This window comes from Haemaphysalis longicornis, unplaced genomic scaffold, assembly GCF_048455015.1.
Source record: "Haemaphysalis longicornis isolate Haplotype H1 unplaced genomic scaffold, Haemaphysalis longicornis Haplotype H1 scaffold_7, whole genome shotgun sequence".
Classification (NCBI taxonomy): domain Eukaryota; kingdom Metazoa; phylum Arthropoda; class Arachnida; order Ixodida; family Ixodidae; genus Haemaphysalis; species Haemaphysalis longicornis.
The window spans coordinates 56625273-56645437 of NW_027526422.1; the positions used below are offsets into that span (position 1 = coordinate 56625273).

A 20165-nucleotide genomic window follows, 5' to 3' on the forward strand; every position below is an offset into this window, starting at 1 on the left:
AACACTCCTTTCAACAAATTCGTGTATCAGAAGCTGGATGCTGATGCGGCGTGAGTGCGGCTACTAAATGCGTACATGCGGTATTGAGCCCCGTGAACAACGAGTGTACGCGACCGTTTTTCTGATTAGTTCGGAGCTCGTTCTTAAGCCTTTTAAAGCGTTCTTTTCTTTTGTTGAAGCACACGATTGTGCATTTGATGGGGAAATGAGCCCACGTCCGAGTCACCTATTACAGTTTTTAAACTGAAGTGCTGCGTGAGGAGATTGAACGCATTCGAGATTACAAGTGTAAATTAACCCAAGCGAATCTGCAGGAATGGAAAGCAGTTCCGTGGCCGCTTGAGGAAATTGAGCGATTGGTCTGGACAGAAACTTATCATTTCGAGTCTACACAGAAAAAGAATTGAAAGGTTGTGAAGAATTCAAGGTTCATTAGCATGAATATTTAGCAGCGCTAGGCCTCGGAACGAGCTTTTACAGTAAGCATAGCATGGTGGAGACAAGGAACCATGAACTATAAAATATTTCATCGTACTTATCTTATTAGGTCAGTTTTAAATCAGTGCTCAACTTGTTCATAACAAACTAACAACACCGGCAATAAATTATCTTCCCACTATTCCCACGTCAAGGATAGCAAACTATGCTCTAGCCAGATTAAATTTCCTGCCTTCCTTCTACATCCTTCCTTCCTTCCAAATTTGCATTCAAAAATGTTCGTTTAAAGTAGTTTGATAATAAATGCAGTTATAAAAATACTGCGCCAAGGCATCTGGCTTGATTCAAACTCTTTAAATGCACACCCATAGACTAGCACGCATTATCGAAGACCGCAAAGTACCGTCTAGCACAGTTAAAGAAAACGTCGCGTTTCAATTGCAACCCTTACAATTTTTCGCATAAAAAATGTGTCTTGGTGGCCATAATATTCTTGGGTTCAGGAAAGGTGTATTGTCTTTTACCATTACAGTGCACTCTTCTTAGGCTGCGTTCCAATTTGCGGACAGCTTGGCAGACAGCTTAAGAAGCAGTCTAACTAAACGTCTAAACGAATAAAATTGGAGCGGCGCCGCGGACCCTAACGCAACACCAATGCAGACGACAGCCTCGTAGCAGACATGTTGAGAAACGCAAGCCTCAAGTTTTGTAAATAATATTACTGTTATTATTACAAACATTACGGAATTGAAAAAAAAAATATACAAAGTCATCTTCACCACTAGTAATTTAAATAAAGGAACAAGTGCTTCTGTTCCAACATTAATACGCAAAAAGGTGGCGCTGGCGGCACTTATCAGTTTAGACAGGAAGGTAGCCTGCATTTGTTGCTGACTTTGATGACTTTGATGTCGTCTCCTCGAAGCAGTCTTCGTTGACTGCTCGGGCTGTCCGCGAAGACGGCAACGAAACCGTCTAAAGGGGAAATTGGAATGCACCCTTAAAGGGTGCATTGCAATAACATCAGCTTAAGCTGACCCAGCACATAAACAGGCCCTAAAAGTCACCCCTGGTGAAACACTCCGCATACATACGGAATTATGGGAATTCGGAATTCATATGGAGTATTACGCACCCAGGCGTAACTAATGCAGATAATCTTTCCAATAGCAAACGAGTCAAATGATTTGTGAGAATTGAAACATTCGACACAGTTCTCGCGTGTCTGCCAAAATTAGAGCGCGAAATACTGCGCCATATATTTTCCGCACGTTTTACGTATACTCCGTATATACGGAATTCGCAAGGACCGCGATTTGGCGTTTCTTGCGGTCGTACAGACATAAAACCGGTGTCAAATTTTTTTTCACTTAATACCGTACTTTGTTATCCCGTGTTGTTGACACAAATCTTTGTTTTTGTACCGGCGGTGTGTCAGCAAATGTACAAATTTAGGTGCAAAGGGACGGAATTTCAAAACTGCGTCAGTACACGCTTATTAAAAATGTCTGATAGGTTGCAGTCTACCAGGGTTATCGTTTTCCCTAAGGAACAACGACTTTTAAAATACTTCTAGCGGAGGATCTTCGTTTCCTCTTTTTTATTGTCAAAATGCTTAATACGAGGAACAGAAATATTTAAAAGTCGTAAGAGCAGCCAGACCTGGCAGAAATTTAAAAACAGAAATAAAGTAAGTTAAAAATGAGTATCCCGGAAAAGAACATAACGCTATTGCGGTGTCATAACTATTGCGATTGTGACAAGCAAGCAAGATATGCCGCTTCCTATCTAAAAGTGGCATCACTACCCCATTACGTGATTTCGACCCTTTCCGTCCTAGTAACTAAAGATCTGAAAACAAGCGCAAGAAATGGAATCTAAGAAAGCGCTGCATGAATTACAGCCATCCCGTAACCGCTACTCTCCTGCCAAGGAGTATTAGAAAGAAAATGAATTTTTTCGAAGAAGACACGATCTCACCTGCCATTCAGAGATCCATGGGGCCCGACAAGGTCACTTCACCACCAAACACAAATCAATGGCATTTCCGCGGTCCATTTGACTCGGAAGGCGGCCTCGGTCACACCACAAAAGACATTGGGCGCCAAAAATTAGTTCCACCAGCCGGCGCAGACGATCGACTGGGAAAAGGGCGCCGCGCAGCAGAAGAGCAAAAAAAGACTAGCAGACGACGCGCTCATTACCGCCGCACAAAGGGAGAGAGGGGCTTCGATACAGCGAACCAATGAACCGAAACGCGAGAGATGAGCGAAGCAACAAAAGGGAACAAAACAGAGCACGAAATGGAACGAGAGTACCTACATCACAAACTAATAATAAAGGACAGTCGGAATGCGTCCTTTCCCAAGCGGGGCTCGCGAGAATGAAGCAGACGGCAAAGAGAACAGAAAAAACCTAAACAGGCGGTTACACGCAGATGACTGCAGAAAGTGAGCGCAACAGAGAAAACGAACGCGACTGCGACCTCGACGTTTTCCCTCTCTCTGTGCGCTCTCTCTCTCTCTCTCTCCAATCACAAGTCAACGGTGACGGCTGCTCTTCCCGTCAACCTCCTCGATTTCCCGGTTCGAGGTTACACGCGTTTGAAAGTGCCGCCGCCTACCGCCGGAAGCGTGAGTCCCTCTTTCGACACTGCTCTATCCGCGTCCCTAGCTTTATACGTGCGCGTTTTAGGGCCCCGCTCGACTTGTAAAGGCAGGCAGTCGCCAACCTCCTCGGACAAACACAAGGACACGGATGGTAAAGTCACGCGAGTCAGGCGTTAGTCGCGCTGTCGGAGTCCCATTCAGAGCTCTAGTTGCGTTGAAAGAAGACCGAGCAAAAAGAAAACGCTTTAACGCACGACATCGCCAGCTTTATCAGCGAGGCCAAATTAAAAAATACGGTGATTGAAAAAATTGGCCGTGTATCTGCTTACTTCACTGCAAATGTCGTCGAAAGGCGATAGTCTTCTGCCGCCTCTCTTCTTATCCGCTCCCCTCTTCCAAACCTCACGCTCTTCCTGTCCCATCTCGCTCCTCACGTGATGAAGTGAATAGGGGTTTGTACTCTGCAATTTAATGTTCCCGCCTTTGCACTGCTCGTGCGCCATATTTCTGGGGCAGCGCTTACCTTTTTCTTTATCTTTTGTTTCTTCTTCAGCGTGGAACAGCAAGAGTGGATATGCTGTTCCCCGCAAAAAAAAAGTTACTCTAACCACTGGCGCACACTGGCCATGTCGAAATTTTGGGCATGGAGTGATTTTTAAGGCTGCTCGCGGGTTCGATTCCCGGCCGCCGCTGCGGCCGGAAATCGAACCCAGTATGTACGAGATTTCGGCGCACGTTAAGGATTCCCAGGAGGTCAAAATAAATCCAAAGCCCTCCACTACGGCACGCCTCATCGCCTGCGTTGAGTCGGCGCGCTAAACTCCCACAATCATCATCGATTTTTAAGGCTAGACCCTCGTTATATACAAACGCTCATTATATAAACTTCCTGTTCTGCATTTTGAATTTGGATTTTCTTCTCTTCATTGCTCATGCCTTTTATATTTATTCTGTGACACAAAATTTGTGATCTTTATGTGTGTCGTGTGCTAAAAAGCTTCGCTGGCCGTGCACCTTCACAGAGTCGAATAGCTCGTGATTTTTATGCACTAGCTCGTCCCCTTCATTCTTCCCTTTTGTGTTGACTCTTCCGGTGCAGAAACAGCCGCGCATCATGCGGCGACCGCGGAACCACTACAAACTAAATTTTGCTCATTTGATTCACTGGCGACGCCTGATGTCACTGCTGTTCCCATCGACGGAAAAGATTTCGCTGGTTGTTGTTACATTACCAACATGGAAACATGAGGGCGTCATTGTTCCTACTTTCGGCGAAAGGAATGGAGCTGTATGGGCATGGATGCAAAAGCCAAAGGGCAACAAAACTTGCCTGCCTTACTTCGGCCCTTTTGGCTGACAGCTATAGCTTTCCTGAGTGGAGAGCCCCGTGCTCCAGTGGGGTTCGGTTCGGTGCAGGAGCATCCTGACGGGTGCCGAGCCCACGCCTGTGCACAGCAGCTGAGCCATTTATTTTGTTTGACGCCGATTCCGACCCAGCGCGCCGACACCGCGGTGGTGCCGGCAGCAGTTCCAGACGAAGCGACGCCGCGGAGGCTCGGGCCGCGCGTCTCCTCACGGAACATCTATGAGACTGACCCCGGCGACGGATTCTGTTAACAGCCTCCGGCCTCCAAGCTCTGTTTGTGTCGTTTTGTGAATGACTGTTTCTTCCCGAGCCTTTCTCCTCTCTCGTACCTACTTCAACCAGCCATCGTCCTGCATATAGAGTGTATTGCTTGTGGAGAGGTCGACCTTCGACCTCTCCACTCGCAATAGGCGGCTAATAACACTTAGCGGAGGGGGTGACAAAGCGTCGTGCGGTGTGTCCATATCAGTGACAGGCGAAGCGTTCCTGTCTTCTTAGCGGTGTGCCGCTCATCGTGGGAACCTTTGTGGCGTGTCCGAGACCGCCCAACGTCGAATTACCAGAGGGGGTCACAGGCGTCCTCCTGACGCTTCAGCGTCGTTGGCCAAAGAGCTTCGACCTCAGGCAGATTTTTTGTCTGTAACTTAACTCGAGTGGTGATCCTTCGCAGAAGACAACGAAATTCGCAGTCATTCCATACACACACAGGACTGCCCACGGGCTTAAAAATGTTGGTTCCCGCATGGTGTTAAAGTGGTGTTCAAGGCTCCAAATAAGTTATCAAAAATTTGCCCACTGGTTGCCAAAAAAACAGATAGCAACAAAAAGCCCGTTGTTAATAAGTGCACTGTCAACCACAAATACAAGTATGTTGCGTGTGCTGTAGGCGTCGGGTATCGCATCCCGTTGTCTTGTGGTTTTAAGTGCGAATGCACTTTATAAGCGACCCCAAACCATCCACCGCCGGCGGCGGCGGCGGCGGCGTCCGCAGTGCTCCTCTATATTTAAAAAAGAAACAGCATCCGGCGCCAGGTTTCGATCCGAGGACTTTGCGGCCGCAGCGCGACGCTCTACCGACCAAGCCACGGACGCGACGCTGATATCAGTGTTAGTGACGCGCCTTATATCTTTAACGCATTCAAACTACGTCGTCAGCGGCGTGCGTTTGCGACTCAGCGGCGTTATAGCGGCTTGATAACTGCGTGGTGTACACGTGATACTACAAACCCGATGGAAGAGATGGATGAGAAGGCGGCGAGGCGGTGGGCTGCGGGGGCCGAGCGCAAGCGCCGCAAGCGGGCCGACAACCGTGCATTCGCACTTTCACATTCTCCCCCTCGGGGAAATGCGGGGGAATTTTTTTTGTTATATTGGTCAAACCTGTAGTTGCGTCAATAAACAACTGCGCGAGGATTATCTGTCCATCCCCAACTCTTCCCTTTCTAACTTTGCTTCTCAATGCGACACGTGTGGTTGTACACCGGCTTTGTCTGGCACAAAAGTGTTGTTCAAACGCACTAATCAGCATACAAGGGAGGTGTCAGATGCTTTTTACATATCTAAAAATTGTGAATCCTGCACAAAAGCGAAGTCTGTTATCTTGCAGAACGTGTGACTAGACAAGTTGCAGGTATTAATCCCTTTTGGAATTGAACTGTTTTGACATGCGCGTTTTTTATATATGTTTACTTTTTCATTAAAAATTTAGTTGTGAGTGCAGCGCTGTGTTTGTAGCCTTCCTCGTCCTCGGCTTTCTGGCGCTGGTTGTTTTTTTATTTTGTAATGACACCGCAGGAATGACCGAGGGGGAAAGCGACCATGTAAAGAGGTTTCCTGCACCCCGTTCGCGAGTGGGCACGAAGGAATTACAGACAACACAAGTATACGTTTTCATTGATTCCCGGGAGAAGGGGACAACAGGCCTCAGAGTGCAATATGGATGAAGGACTTGAGTACAGGAAATAAGCGGTGGCCAGAAGGATCGCTCGAAACCTTTGGCTTAAGGTGATAGCCTTTTTCCAGTAAGCAGAGATTTGCTACTGAATAAAAAATAGACGCCCCTTTCTTCAGAGAGAGATGGTTAAAACGCGAAGCTTTCTTCCATGCAACCTGAGTAAGACCCACAGTCTAAAATCCGCTCTCAGAAAGTTCAAAATCCAAATTGCCAATGTCCAAAGCCAACGTCCACCCCACACCACCGAAGCCCCAAGTCCAACCCCGCTTAGAGAATGTACTTCTTCTTCTTCTTCTTCTTCTTCTTCTTCTTCTTCTTCTTCTTCTTCTTCTTCTTCTTCTTCTTCTTCTTCTTCTTCTTCTTCTTCTTCTTCTTCTTCACCCCCACCACCACCACCACCACCATCAATTTCCTGCAGTGTGTTTATAGTTGGCTTTCCTGCAGCACGTTTTACTCAGAAGAACGACTCCATCAATGAGACAGAGAAAGCTTCCCTTTATTAATGAAACAAATTCTTTTCATGCAATCATGTCCAGTATGCGTTTCGAGCAGTGCTCCGCTTCGCCCTTGCGGGACTGAAGTGTCCGTCATGTTTTTTAGGGCCCAGCCCGTTGGCGCCCGTCCATGGGCTCTGCCGCGTCGGCATCGACGTGACCGAGCGAACGATGAAAACGACAAGTGAAATAAAAAACGAAGGATGGGAAGACCGAAGAGTGAAAGAAAGCAAAAGAGGAGGGTGTTGCAAAATTGGGAGGGTAGGGCGGTTCGCCGTGGCGGCGCGAGCCTGCGATCTCCGAAAGTGTGCGGTGGAGGAGGGGAGGGGGCAGCATGCTGTGCCCGCACAAGGCGCTAGACGGCGCGACGCTTGGCGAAAACGTGAGAGGGGCGTCCACGTGACGATGATGTGCGCTCGCTTCCTAAGGCGCAGTTCACGGTCCCTTCCCGGGACGCACTTTGCGGCACCGACGCAGAGGCTCACCATAGCTGCCGTCGAGAGAACCCACGAGAAGTGCTGCCTCAGCGCACTGCAGCCATCAGGAGGGAGGGCTGAACTGCGGCTGAGGCAACCGGTCGTGCGCTACGTCGGCCGCTGCAGCCAAACGAGCTGCCACAGCGGAGGCCCAGCACCGCCGACGCCAGAACCGCGAGCGAGTACTGAACAATGAGTGAGGCAACCGGTGCGTGTGCTTCGTCAGCTACTGCAAATACAGGTTTCCTGTAACCATACAAAATATGTCCGTCTGAAATTCTTTGCCTCTACACATTTTGCACAGTCAAAACAGCTAAACAGCTGCGCCCATATACCGCATTAGGGAGTACCGTAATCACCAGCCAATTATTTTTTGTTTGTTTTCTCCAGCCTGCATGCGCATGCCTGCGAACCAATGCCTGCGAACCAATCAGTGACGGGCAAAATAAGCCTGGTGGGTCCGAAGGTTCTACTACGCCGAGGTGCTGTAGGGGGGCGTTCGTGTACTGCCCACAAAGTATTGTAGGTTTTCTCTTCGCTGCTGCTTGGAAATCCTGATTTCCCCAACTTGCATGTATATATATATATATATATATATATATATATATATATATATATATATATATATATATATATATATATATATATATATATATATATATATATATATATATATATATATATATATATATATATATATATATATATATATATATATATATATATATTGTGAGCATCCTTGGGCAATCTACCGGCACCGGTTGGCACAGTCGGTCTTGGTGAGGGATCATCGGACTGCCATCAGTGCTTCCTCTTCATCTGTACATTATCATCATCATTAGCGAACGTGCTCTAGCACTTCGTCCTCATCTCTGTGAATACTCATCATCATGTACTCGGGCGTTCCCTGCTCGAGCCTCCGAATAAACGGTCGCCCCGAACATCGGCCTCTGCGGTGAACCTTGTCCTCTCAAGTGGTGGAGGGTGCGTTTCGGTCCCGCTTCGTACCTCTTCGGTCCCACTCCTGGAGCTGCGTTCCGGTCACCGTTTGCCTGGCCCAGCCATGCCCATGACGCGAGAATCGGCCAACACTGCCGCCAACCCGGCACCGCCGCAGTGTATCATTACGACCCGCCAGCGCGACCCGCCATCGTTCGCTGGCCTTCGTGGCGAAGATATTGAGGAATGGCTCGATAGCTACGAACGAGTCAGCGCCTTTAACAAGTGGGACGACCGCGCTAAGCTGCAGAACGTCTCGTGGTCCCTCGACAAAGCAGCCAAGACATGGTTCTTCAACAACGAGCACCGAATCGCTGACTGGCCCGATTTCACCGGGCAGATACGCCAGAAATTTGGCTCATCCGCTGCTCGTTCTGACGCCGCGAAGAAACAGCTGGACGATCGCGTGCAACATGCCCAAGAGACGCATACGTCGTATATAGAGGACGTTCTTGCGCTCTGCCGTCGGGTCAACGGGGATATGCCAGAGGCAGATCGGGTGCGTCACATTATGAAGGGGATCGGCCAGTTTGCATTTTCAGCCCTTGCTGTGCAGAACCCAGCGACGGTAGCCGATGTGGTCGCGACGTGTCAACGATTGGACGAGCTGCAATCCATCCGCCTACGCAATGACTCGCTGGCGCCTGCCTATCTCGCCAATGATGAGCTGCGCACGATGATTCGTGCCATAATTCGTGAAGAGCTCGGCAACCAACCGTCACTATGCAGTGCCAGCGTTCGTCGCAGTGCTCCTGCACCTGGGCTTCGTGAAATAGTTCAAGAGGAGCTGGCGTCTATGTCCTGCCTTTCGACGTCCCCTCTACCGACAGCGGCAACCAACCCGTCGTATTGCGAAGTCGTAAGCCGAACGCCCTTGCCGTTGGCGCCAGTCGCTGCTCAGCCTCACCCTGGGTTTGTGGCAGCTGTTCCTGCGGTCTCCCGCCCGCAGACCTACCAGCCGACGTGGCGACACCCCCGCCAGGACCTCCGCACTCGCCGGCCAACGTGCTACTATTGTGTAATCCCTGGTCACATCTATCGTTTCTGCAGGCGACGCCAGCAAGACGAAAGACGCGGCTACGATGTCAACGAACGGGATGACTTCCGTTTTGGTTCCGGTTACCGTCCACGGTCCTATACGCCTCCTATGCGACGCTCGTCGTCTCCACCTGGCCAACCAGCCTTTCATCACGATTCCCGAGAAGTGCGCCGCCGATCTCCGTCACCGTATCGCCGCGCGTCATCTCCTCTTCGCCCTGTCTCTCTTGAGACTAACCAAATGGCGGGAAACTAGGCCCTGCAGTTTTTTGGGGGAAAACTGCACCAGTTTCGAAAATTGAAATTCCCCCAGGTCATCATCCAGCTAATATGTTATCGGTATCGGTTGAGGGGATTCGTGTACAAGCTTTGATTGATACGGGAGCAAGCATTTCGATTATCCATGCCGATTTGTGTACACGTTTACGAAAAGTGAGGACTCCCTACGTAGGGCCATCTTTGCGCGGTGCTAATGAGACTGCACTTACACCTTCGGGATACTGTACAGTTAGGGTTATGATCGCCGGAGTTACTTACCACATATTGTGTGCCGTGCTCTCTCCTTGTGCCCACAAGCTGATATTGGGCTGGGACTTTCTCTCTTCGACGTCTGCTATCATTTCATGTCGTCAACCCGCCATCGACATCTCGGATACAGAAGACTTCATTGTTTCCGCTTCAACGGAGTCAGTGACTTTGACAGCAGATTGTGTTATACCTGCTAGCACATCTTGCCGATTTCCGCTCGAGCCATTACTGGGGGAGATGTCCTTGTGGTTCCCTCTGCTCGTTTGCTATCGCGCGGTATTACAGTCGCTGCGGGTCTTGTCCGATTTACGCAAGGTACTGCACTCATTACTGTTCAGAATACGACACCAGAACAAATTCTGCTGTCTAAGGGTTGCACGACTGGATCAGTTAATGACGAAATTGCCGCCGTTCTCCCGCCTGCCGTAACTCCACAGTGTCCACCCAATTCGGTTTCTGCCTCCCCCACACCTCTTCTTGGTGCCGTCATCAGCCCCGATCTCACTCCATCCCAAAAAAAGTCTCTTCTAGACGTGCTCTCTAAATACCAAGCTTCCTTCGACTCGTACTCCCCCTCTCTTCCGCAGACTTCTACCACAGAGCACTGCATCGAAACTGAAGGCCCCGACATAGTTCGCCGTCGTCCATACCGTGTCTCACCATCAGAAAGAACAATAATTGACGACAATGTGGCCGACATGCTCAAGCGCAAAATCATACGCCCCTCGGCAAGCCCGTGGTCTTCACCTGTCGTCTTGGTGGAGAAGAAAGATGGCTCAGTGCGCTTCTGCGTTGATTACAGGGCACTAAATAAGATCACTCGGAAGGATGTGTACCCGATGCCTCGCATTGACGACGATGCTCTGGACTGCCTTCAAGGCGCTGAGTATTTTTCCAGTATGGACCTACGGTCCGGTTACTGGCAAATTCCGCTGCGTGAGTCGGACAAAGAGAAGACGGCATTCGCTACGCCTGACGGCCTTTACGAGTTCAACGTGATGCCGTTCGGGCTGTGCAATGCTCCGGCCACGTTTGAACGGATGATGGATACAGTTCTCCGTGGCCTAAAATGAAAAACGTGCTTCTGCTACCTTGACGATATTGTCATCTTCTCGTCCACGTTCTCCGAGCACCTCAAGCGTCTGGAAGAAGTATTAGCGTGCCTTGCCCGCGCTGGGATTCAGCTTAATGCAAAGAAATGCTGCTTTGCGAGTAAGACTATTAAGGTATTGGGCCACGTAGTCAGCAAAGAGGGCATAGAACCTGATCCTGGCAAGATCGCCGCTGTAGTCGATTTCCCTCGTCCGCTGCACTTAAAAGATCTACGGAGCTCCCTCGGCTTGGCTTCTTACTTCCGTCGCTTCGTGCGTAACTTTGCCGCCATTGCTTCTCCTTTACACAAGCTTTTAAGGTCTGGCACGCCCTACGACTGGTCGAGCGAATGTGAAGCAGCCTTTCAAGCACTTAAAGGAGCCATGAAGAGAAAACACAAGTTTGGTTCATTCGAAAGATTGCCTCGTTAGAACCATAACGACACCACTTATAACGCAAACTTCGCTCAAATAAGCTACATAATTAGGAAAAACGGGAATGGTCATGCGACCCACCAGCTCATTTCCCGCAACAGAACCTATGCCGTCACATGGGCTAAGCTCTGCGATTGGCGGAGGCCGGCAAAAGCAAACGCATGTTAGGCAGGGCTTACAGTTTGCATAACGAGCTAAATGCCCGTGAAACATACTGCACATTCTTTTTATGACAAAGAACGGTGGAGTAAACGGTTGAAGTTCCGAACGAACACGCAAGCGTGTGCGCCAATGCGTACGAAACAACCGCCTGGCCGAGCTCGACATCTCGCCGTCGCGCAGACGAATTTTCGGGTTCGAGGCGCTCTGACCTTGGAGGAAAAATGCCGTAAACACCGCGCATTGACGCTCGTATCTTTCTGGTCGAAGCAGAGAGCTCGCGCGAACGGTTTTCCATACACGACACCGGCCAACTGGCATAAGCGATACTGCTACTGAAGTTGAACTATTATTAACCGTAATAAAAATACGGCACATACGTACCAGTCTGTATTCGTCCGTGGCGACGGCGCTGACGAGGCAGCGGTGCCGACGGCAGGGCGTTCGTCTGTTGTGGCTATCGCGGAATGGTCGCTTTCCCGTCCACCGCGTATCCCACAACTCTTGCCGCTCGTGCACTTAGAAGCGTTGAGCGTTCAAGTGGTGTGAGGTTGTTAAATGCAAGCCCGAGCTCCTCGGCGAGAGTTTTGTTCTCCGGATCAGGCGATTCCATGACTAGGGCTGCGGGTGCACTAGGTTTTACTAGCATTTTTAAAATGGCCGCCGTCTCGGTCGACTCCCGCGTGTGGGTGCTATATGGAGTCGACATACTAAGTATCTGTTTCATGGACCGGCCCGTGTGACACCATTGCTCACGTCACCAAATGTGCAATTTTAGCGGGAGATTTAAAATTTTGGCTTAAATTGCCTTATTTCTCAGTGAATAAAGCATCATTTGCTTCCGGGAAAGCGCTTGGGGTACTATGAAACACCTAATCTTTCGAATAAAACAAACTTTTGTTTTCTCTTCATGGCTCCTTTAAGGACGCGCTCACGTCTCGACCTGTTCTGCGCCACTTCGACGAAAAGAGCCCCACAATACTCCACACGGACGCCAGCGGTCATGGCCTTGGCGCTGTCCTTCTGCAGCGGGACGCCCAGAATCAGGAAAGAGTAGTTGCCTATGCCAGTCGTTCCCTGACAAGTGCTGAACAAAACTATACCATCACAGAGCAAGAGTGTCTGGCAGTAGTGTGGGCCGTTCAAAAATTCCGCCCATACCTTTATGGCCGCCACTTCACCATCGTAACTGACCACCACGCTCTGTGTTGGTTGTCTTCCCTCAAGAACTTGTCCGGACGCCTAGGTCGCTGGGTTCTCCGCCTGCAGCAGTATGATTTCGTCGTCACACATAAGTCCGGCCGGAAACATCTCGATGCCGACGCCCTGTCTCGATGCCCTCTGACCACCATTCCGTCACCTGCTGTGGAGGTCCCGAAAACCGTACTCCAAGTAGCACCCGTTACGTCTCCTGCCCTGGAAGACCCTCCAGAACTTCTTTCGTTGCAGAGGGCGGACGCATACTGTGGTCCTATCATTGACTACCTTACCGGCTGCGTACAGCCTCCCAACAGTCGTGCTCACCGTCAACTCGACAAGTTCCAGCTCCTGCATGGCACGCTTCACCGTCGCAACCACCACCCTACCGGCCACAAATGGGTCCCTATCGTACCCCGTTCCCTTCGCACATCGATATTAGAAGCTTGTCACGACGATGCCACTGCTGGGCACCTTGGATTTGCGAAGACTTATGACAGGGTCCGCAGCCGCTACTTCTGGCCTGGGATCTCAACAACTGTCGCAAAATACGTTTCCTCGTGTGCATCTTGCCAGCGTCGCAAACAATCGACGGCTCCGCCTGCCGGGTTGCTTCAGCCCTTACCTTGTCCCTTCGCGCCTTTCCAGACGGTCGGAATCGACTTGTATGGACCTTTGCCCATCACGCAATCCGGTCACCGGTGGATAGTGACGGCGGTCGATCACTTGACAAGATATGCTGAAACTGCACCTGTACGCTCCGGGACAGCCGCAGAAGTCGCCGAATTCATTCTACATCACATCATTTTGCGCCATGGTGCACCACGCATACTTCTTAGCGACCGCGGGCGAACCTTCCTGGCGACCATTGTTGAGGAGCTCCTGCGTGCCTCCAACATCGTGCACAAGACTACTTCCGGCTACCATCCCCAGACAAACGGCTTAACCGAACGTTTCCACCGAACTCTTTCTGACATGATCTCGATGTATATAAGCCCCGACCATCGCAACTGGGACATTATCCTCCCCTTCGTCACCTTTGCTTATAACACTGCACGTCAGCGTACTACTGGCTACTCTCCGTTCTTTCTCGTCTTCGGCCGCTCACCTTCCTATACCTTCGAGTCAACTTTCTTCTCCGCCCCTGTTTCCTCTGACGCACCAATCCATGAGCAGTACATTTCACGGCTCGCATACTGCCGAGAACAAGCACACTTGCACACTGAAGCTCATCAGCAAGTCAGGAAGACAAGATACGACTCGACACATTCCTCCGTTCGTTTTCACCCTGGTGATGAAGTGCTCCTATGGACCCCCGAACGGAAGCCTGGTCTTTGTGAGAAGTTCCTTCAGCGTTTCCTCGGCCCTTACGTCGTCCTCGAAGAGACTTCTCCGGTTAATTACCGCATAGCACCGATAGGCCCCGTAACAGACCGTCGTCGCCGTGGCGTCGAAATAGTCCATGTATCTCGCCTCAAGCCCTTCAGACGCCGGGCTCCAGAATGACTCGCGGCCAGGCGGCCGACTCCGCAAGGGGGGGGGGGGGGGGGAGTGTGAGCATCCTTGGGCAGTCTACCGGCACCGGTTGGCACAGTCGGTCTTGGTGTGGGATCATCGGACTGCCATCAGTGCTTCCTCTTCATCTGTACATTATCATCATCATTAGCGAACCTGCTCTAGCACTTCGTCCTCATCTCTGTGAATACTCATCATCATGTACTCGGGCGTTCCCTGCTCGAGCCTCCGAATAAACGGTCGCCCCGAACATCGGCCTCTCCGGTGAACCTTGTCCTCTCAATATATATATATATATATATATATATATATATATATATATATATATATATATATATATATATATATATATAAGAAAATAAAACTTTGAACAAGGTAAAAGCACGATTGTTGCCAACGTTTCAGCAAAGAGGCTTGCTTTCGTCGTATATATATATATATATATATATATATATATTGAGAGGACAAGGTTCACCGGAGAGGCCGATGTTCGGGGCGACCGTTTATTCGGAGGCTCGAGCAGGGAACGCCCGAGTATATATATATATATATATATATATATATAGATATATATATATATATATATATATATATATATATATATATATATATATATATATATATATATATATATATACACGACGACTTCATTTAACTAACATTGCTTGAGGAGTACGTTGAAAGCTCGGTTTTTCAATTTGCATGCTTCTAATAATTTATAAGAGTGAGGCTCTCACCTCGTAAGACTCCATGTAGACCTCTTCCACGACGATCTGAAACGAGAGGGAAACAAATAAAGCTGTCTTAAGTTTGAAAACAGCAATGGACATCACACATGGCGAAAAAGATTGAACACGAAGTGGCCACAATGTATAGATATGACTCTTTACCTGCATTGTTTGCTTAGGCGCAGGATGTTCATTCAGACTGAAGAAGTCATAAATAAGCGCCTTTACTTTGTTCCCTCGTCTTGAGGGCATGCCTCCTAAAATCGAAGTCCAACTTGTAAATTTAGGCTCGTCCACCGTATTGTTCCAACTTCAAGACTTGAAGCAGTGAACATTTGCGTTTCTCTAAGAAAGCCTTGAAGGGCACAAAATCCGAAAATGGGTATCCCGACTGGACAGCCAAGCAAGGAAAGAAGCAGGCATTTTAGGTGCGTTGCCCGCAGCCTCGACTTATTGTTGCTTATCTCGCTTGTGACATATATGCCATGTACTGGTTTGCAGGCGTAGCTTCAATGTTTTCCCACATACCAGCTTTTTGGAGAAGTTTTGTCTGGATACAAAGAACCTCCGAAATCTGTCTAGGAACTGATTGACCTTGAGGATTCTCTTGGAAAATCGCCTGTCGGGTACGTGCAAGAAGTGGGCACGGATCTACGGCACTTCTTTTTACACCAGATTGAGTACTGCACACATATGGCCTACAGGCAGGGCCCGACGTCGCCTTGGAGTAAATGGAATATGCAGCGAGTATGCGAAGCTGCGCCGCGCAATCAACGTCCTCAGACTCCTGTATAAAGATCCTCTGCAGGTGGTCAAAATTAATCCGGAAGCGTCCACTACGGCGCGTCTCATCACCTGCGTTGCGTCGGTGCGTTAAACCCTACCAGCAACAACATTTTGCTGAGATAGACACACCTTGCTCCACAGTCTACAGTCCGGCCTCGCTGTAATTGGGACGTCTGAGAGAAAGAACAATTCTAGAAAAAGTATGAAGTGGAAAATGTCGGATCAAGCGTAAGCATTCTTTCCTTAGTGGACCTCGTGGGCAGTTGATAATGATGAAGATAATTATTTCCAGCCATTCTGCTATGCACCTAGCCTCCTTGAAGTCGGCTTCACTGCTGTACACAAATAAATTGCGGGGAAGACATTTTGTCAGTGGAAAGACATACAAGCAGCCTGGTATCAAAGCTTAAAATCCCGAGGGTGTTTAATTCAATACAAATTAGGGTTTCATGTACCACCTTGAAACATTATACCGACGTTCTTTTAACAGCGATGCTTTTAAGTAAATCGTAATTTTTCGTGTCCGCAGATAAAAACACCAAGAAATCCGAGAGAGCGCACGTGAGCGCGGGCCTCGCTGCGACAGCTCGGCAGTTAACCAAAGCGTGAAAATGTCGACCGCTCATGCGTGCGTGCCTCGTGGCGACGGCCCAGCGTAGCCGGCACTCGTTTGCAAGTCAAGCATACCCACTTGGGGAGATTGGCGAAAAAAAAAAAAGAAAAATACTCCATCGTCCGTCGTAATCATGCAAACATGCAAACACTTGCTCGGAACGAGGAAGACATGTCATAGCGCACGCCCTTGATGTCCAATGATTATAACTTCAAAACAAAAATGAAGTAAGCTCCCTCTTAAAGCAACAATGATGGAGTAACAGTCGTTGTGGCAGCGAAGAAACAAATCGGCTGCAATCGCGGACTTAAACCTTCGTGATGTTCGCGAAGGATGCGTACAGCTTCGCTACCTTCAAGTCTTACGCGTTACTGTGAGCTTCCTTCATTTTTAGGTCGGCTTTACCACAGTATACAAATGCATTGCTTGGGTGACATTTTGGGAGTATTAGCAGCCGTATCTCATACTAGTATGCCCCAGGGTATTTTGATAAATGCGCTGAAACAGCATCATTTATAAAATGAGATCCTCAAAAGTTGGCTTCACCAATCAACAGAAATGCGTTGCTGAAAAGACAATTTCGGGAGCCCTATAAGCGATGTTGGTAAAAATATGAAGGCACTAGGGCGTTTTATCATTATCATTTTGATCGGCGGATGAAGTGCGACACATCAAGCTTTACAGACAGACAGATGGGTTTACTCGCGGAGTCTACACAGAATTTTTTCGCATTCGAAACGGAATTCGTACGCGAGGTGCAGGAGTAGTAGGAACGCAGATGCGGAAGGAGGATAAGCCTCGAATACTACCGGCTCTATTTTAGAGCGGAACGAGACGCTTCAATACGACTCCCCTATCACTCTTAATCCGGTTACTCGTTTGTTATCATTGCGAGTAGTAGTAATAAACGTCTATAAAGCTAAAAATTACCCCACCGTCCCGCGAGGGGAACCCTGTGGAGATGCGACGCATCTTGGGGGTTCACTTGGTGTTTCCGTTGGGTTGATTCTCTAATTGCGTGAAACGTGTGAGGAACGCGTGTTATGTATTCTTTATTTAACACGCGGCGTAACGTTAACGATGACGGCCTTATGGTCGCTGAAGTTAACGGGTAGTGGATGATGAAGTAACGGGACCACCGTGCAATTTGCAACGAAGATCAAGTCTATGCACGTGCCCGAAATCGGAACGCCGGTGCTGGAACGACCGCGGCTATGACGCAACGTGGCGCGGCTATGACACAACACAATCCAACCCAATCCACTTTAATCAAATCCAATCCAAATCCAACCCAAATCCAATCAAAAGCCAATCCAAGCCAAGCCAAGCCAACCCAATCGAATCCAATCCAATGCCCCTCGCGAGAGAGTGTTCGCTATCGGAGAGGAGAGGGGGTGAGCGGCGGAGAGCGAGCTCGCGCGGCGAGGAGAATGGGGGAGGGGTGTTGACGGACAACAACAACGCCGTATGGAGGGTCAAGGCGACTGAATGAGATGCAGTCACATCTAAAAATTCCCGGGCCATCTCCACTAACGTGAAACCTGAGGAGGGGCGAAGCATGCAGTGTATAAGTGTATTCTTGTCACCTTGGCGTTTTTGCCAATGTAGAGGAAACCGTTGGGGGGTACAGGTATGCAAGTTTGCTGCAAAAGTCTCTTGTCTTCGAAGCGCGAAGCTCTCTAGCGCGAGGAATAAACGAGTTTCCCGGTGTTTTAGTACCGTGACTACATGAGACGACGATTACGACGACGACGACAGGAGACGCCAACAGGCCCAGCTATAGGGGTTTCGCCCCTAAAAGGGCAGAAAACTTCTTTTTTCAAAGGTCTTCGAAGCCGTACTGAGCAATAAGAAGCGTACTCGTGGCTTACTAGTATGATTCCTGAATCAGAAACCATTCCCAGGGTTAGATAACTTACTATATTTATTCTTCCCCGAAGGAGAGTTTTTGCAAGCTAGCGCTAATGATGTATTTAATCGCGGTAACACAGCCTAAACAGTGCTTACCGCAAATGACTAATGAAAAAGGGGAGGGCCTTTCATTTTCCCAAAACTGTGCGTAGGACTGGGCGGAATGCAGTAAATTGCCACCAACAAAAAGACAATGATAAACTTTACAATTAATAATTTTGAGTAGTCAAAATTGACGAAGTTGCAAATGTGGGTGACATATAGAAATAATGTTAGCGTTAGCTTCAGTTTTGAGTGGGAAGAGCTCGGTTGGGCGAGTTTGTTGCGTGATGAAGGTAAGGGTCTGCATTGTTGAAAGTTTTAAAGGCTACAGCTTTTGGATAGCTGAGAATTCAACAACCGTAATTCGTCCTCATAATGACTAGGGTTGGCGCCGTGCCGTGTGGAATATGCACAAATGGCTCCGTTCAACTTTATTTTGTCTAGGCTGGCCTGGAAATATGTAGTTTGAAGACATTTAACGAAAGAGCGGTTTGCGAACAAGTGTCCACCTGTGTGCCCATATGAGTTCTCACAAAGATCAATCAATCAATCAATCAATCAATCAATCAATCAATCAATCAATCAATCAATCAATCAATCAATCAATCAATCAATCAATCAATCAATCAATCAATCAATCAATCAATCAATCAATCAATCAATCAATCAATCAAATAAATTGTTCCCAAGAACCAAGTTAAATTTTTGCGCACAGTAAAAAAATGTCATCGCTGCGCTACGTTGCATGGAGCACAGCCCCTGAAGGCGAAGGCGATTTGCATTAACAAAAAATTATCGGCTGAGCAGGCGTTCGTCAGTCTGGAGTACACTAGCCCTCAGCTTCTTTCTCTATTTCCTGATCTCTCATTTTAATCATCCTTTAAGCACAGGTCTCTATTCCCAACCAAACTCCGCACCTGATTTCCGGTGCTCCCCCGCAGGTGTGGCAAATTTTTCGCCACCAGGGCGTTGGTGCTCTCTCTCTCAATCCCTCTCTCTCTCGCTCGCTCGCTCACTTGCCCGGAACGATATGTTGCTGTTCGTTAGGCACCCCTTTGACAGAGCTCCATCTCCTTATTTTATACTTAATTGAAGTTCCCAATAGCGGTCACTCGCATTCAGCAGCGGCTTCTCGGGTAATTGCTGCCAACATCGGTACTGTGTTACGGCTGCGTGTGGCCCACAAGAAGCGCATCCCTTCGCAGTTCCTGCTATGGCATGTGGGTTGACTGCAATCTGCGTAGCTTCCTTAGTCTACGGGCATGCACTTCATACAGACCTTAGTATTGCAGCGGCTGTTCCTGCATTATTATTCCTCCTACGCATAATACCGCATTCAAGCGTGGAGCTGGGATGTAGAATGAAGAACCATACGTGATAATATTTTCACTCTACTGAAACACGCGATCCGAATTATAAATCACTCCGGCTACGATTTCTGCGACTTTTAGAGGCAGATAACGGTGTGTAAGCGGCGCTGAGAAGCATTTAGGGAAACTTCTCCCTCTTCTGTTCCGTACTTATAGCTTAACGAAGACATCGTTTTTAAGAGAAGGGCATACGGCTAGTGTTCCATGTATTTTTCATGACCGACGAGGACAAAAACCCCCGAGGCTCCACGTGCCTGTGAAGCAGGAGAAGATTTTCCTCGAGGCGCCGGAAAACGAGCGCCCCGGTGTGTGTGCTACTAGCACACCGCGTGCGACCAAAGTCGCACGCCATTCAAACATACTATGGACATCCAGATTATGCATCTCATCACTTGGACATGCAACTTAGGTAGAGT

At 48.7% G+C, this 20165-nt stretch overlaps 1 protein-coding gene across 3 annotated transcripts in view; it reads right to left on the reverse strand.

The window, feature by feature from the left end:
- LOC144145708 (uncharacterized) overlaps positions 1-20165 on the reverse strand; it is a 183868-nt gene that overhangs the window by 117198 nt on the left and 46505 nt on the right. For all 3 annotated transcript variants that reach the window (XM_077677392.1, XM_077677394.1, XM_077677393.1), the window contains exon 2: positions 15037-15072. In XM_077677392.1, coding sequence (XP_077533518.1) covers positions 15037-15072 — 36 coding nt within the window. The remainder of the gene's footprint in view (positions 1-15036; positions 15073-20165) is intronic.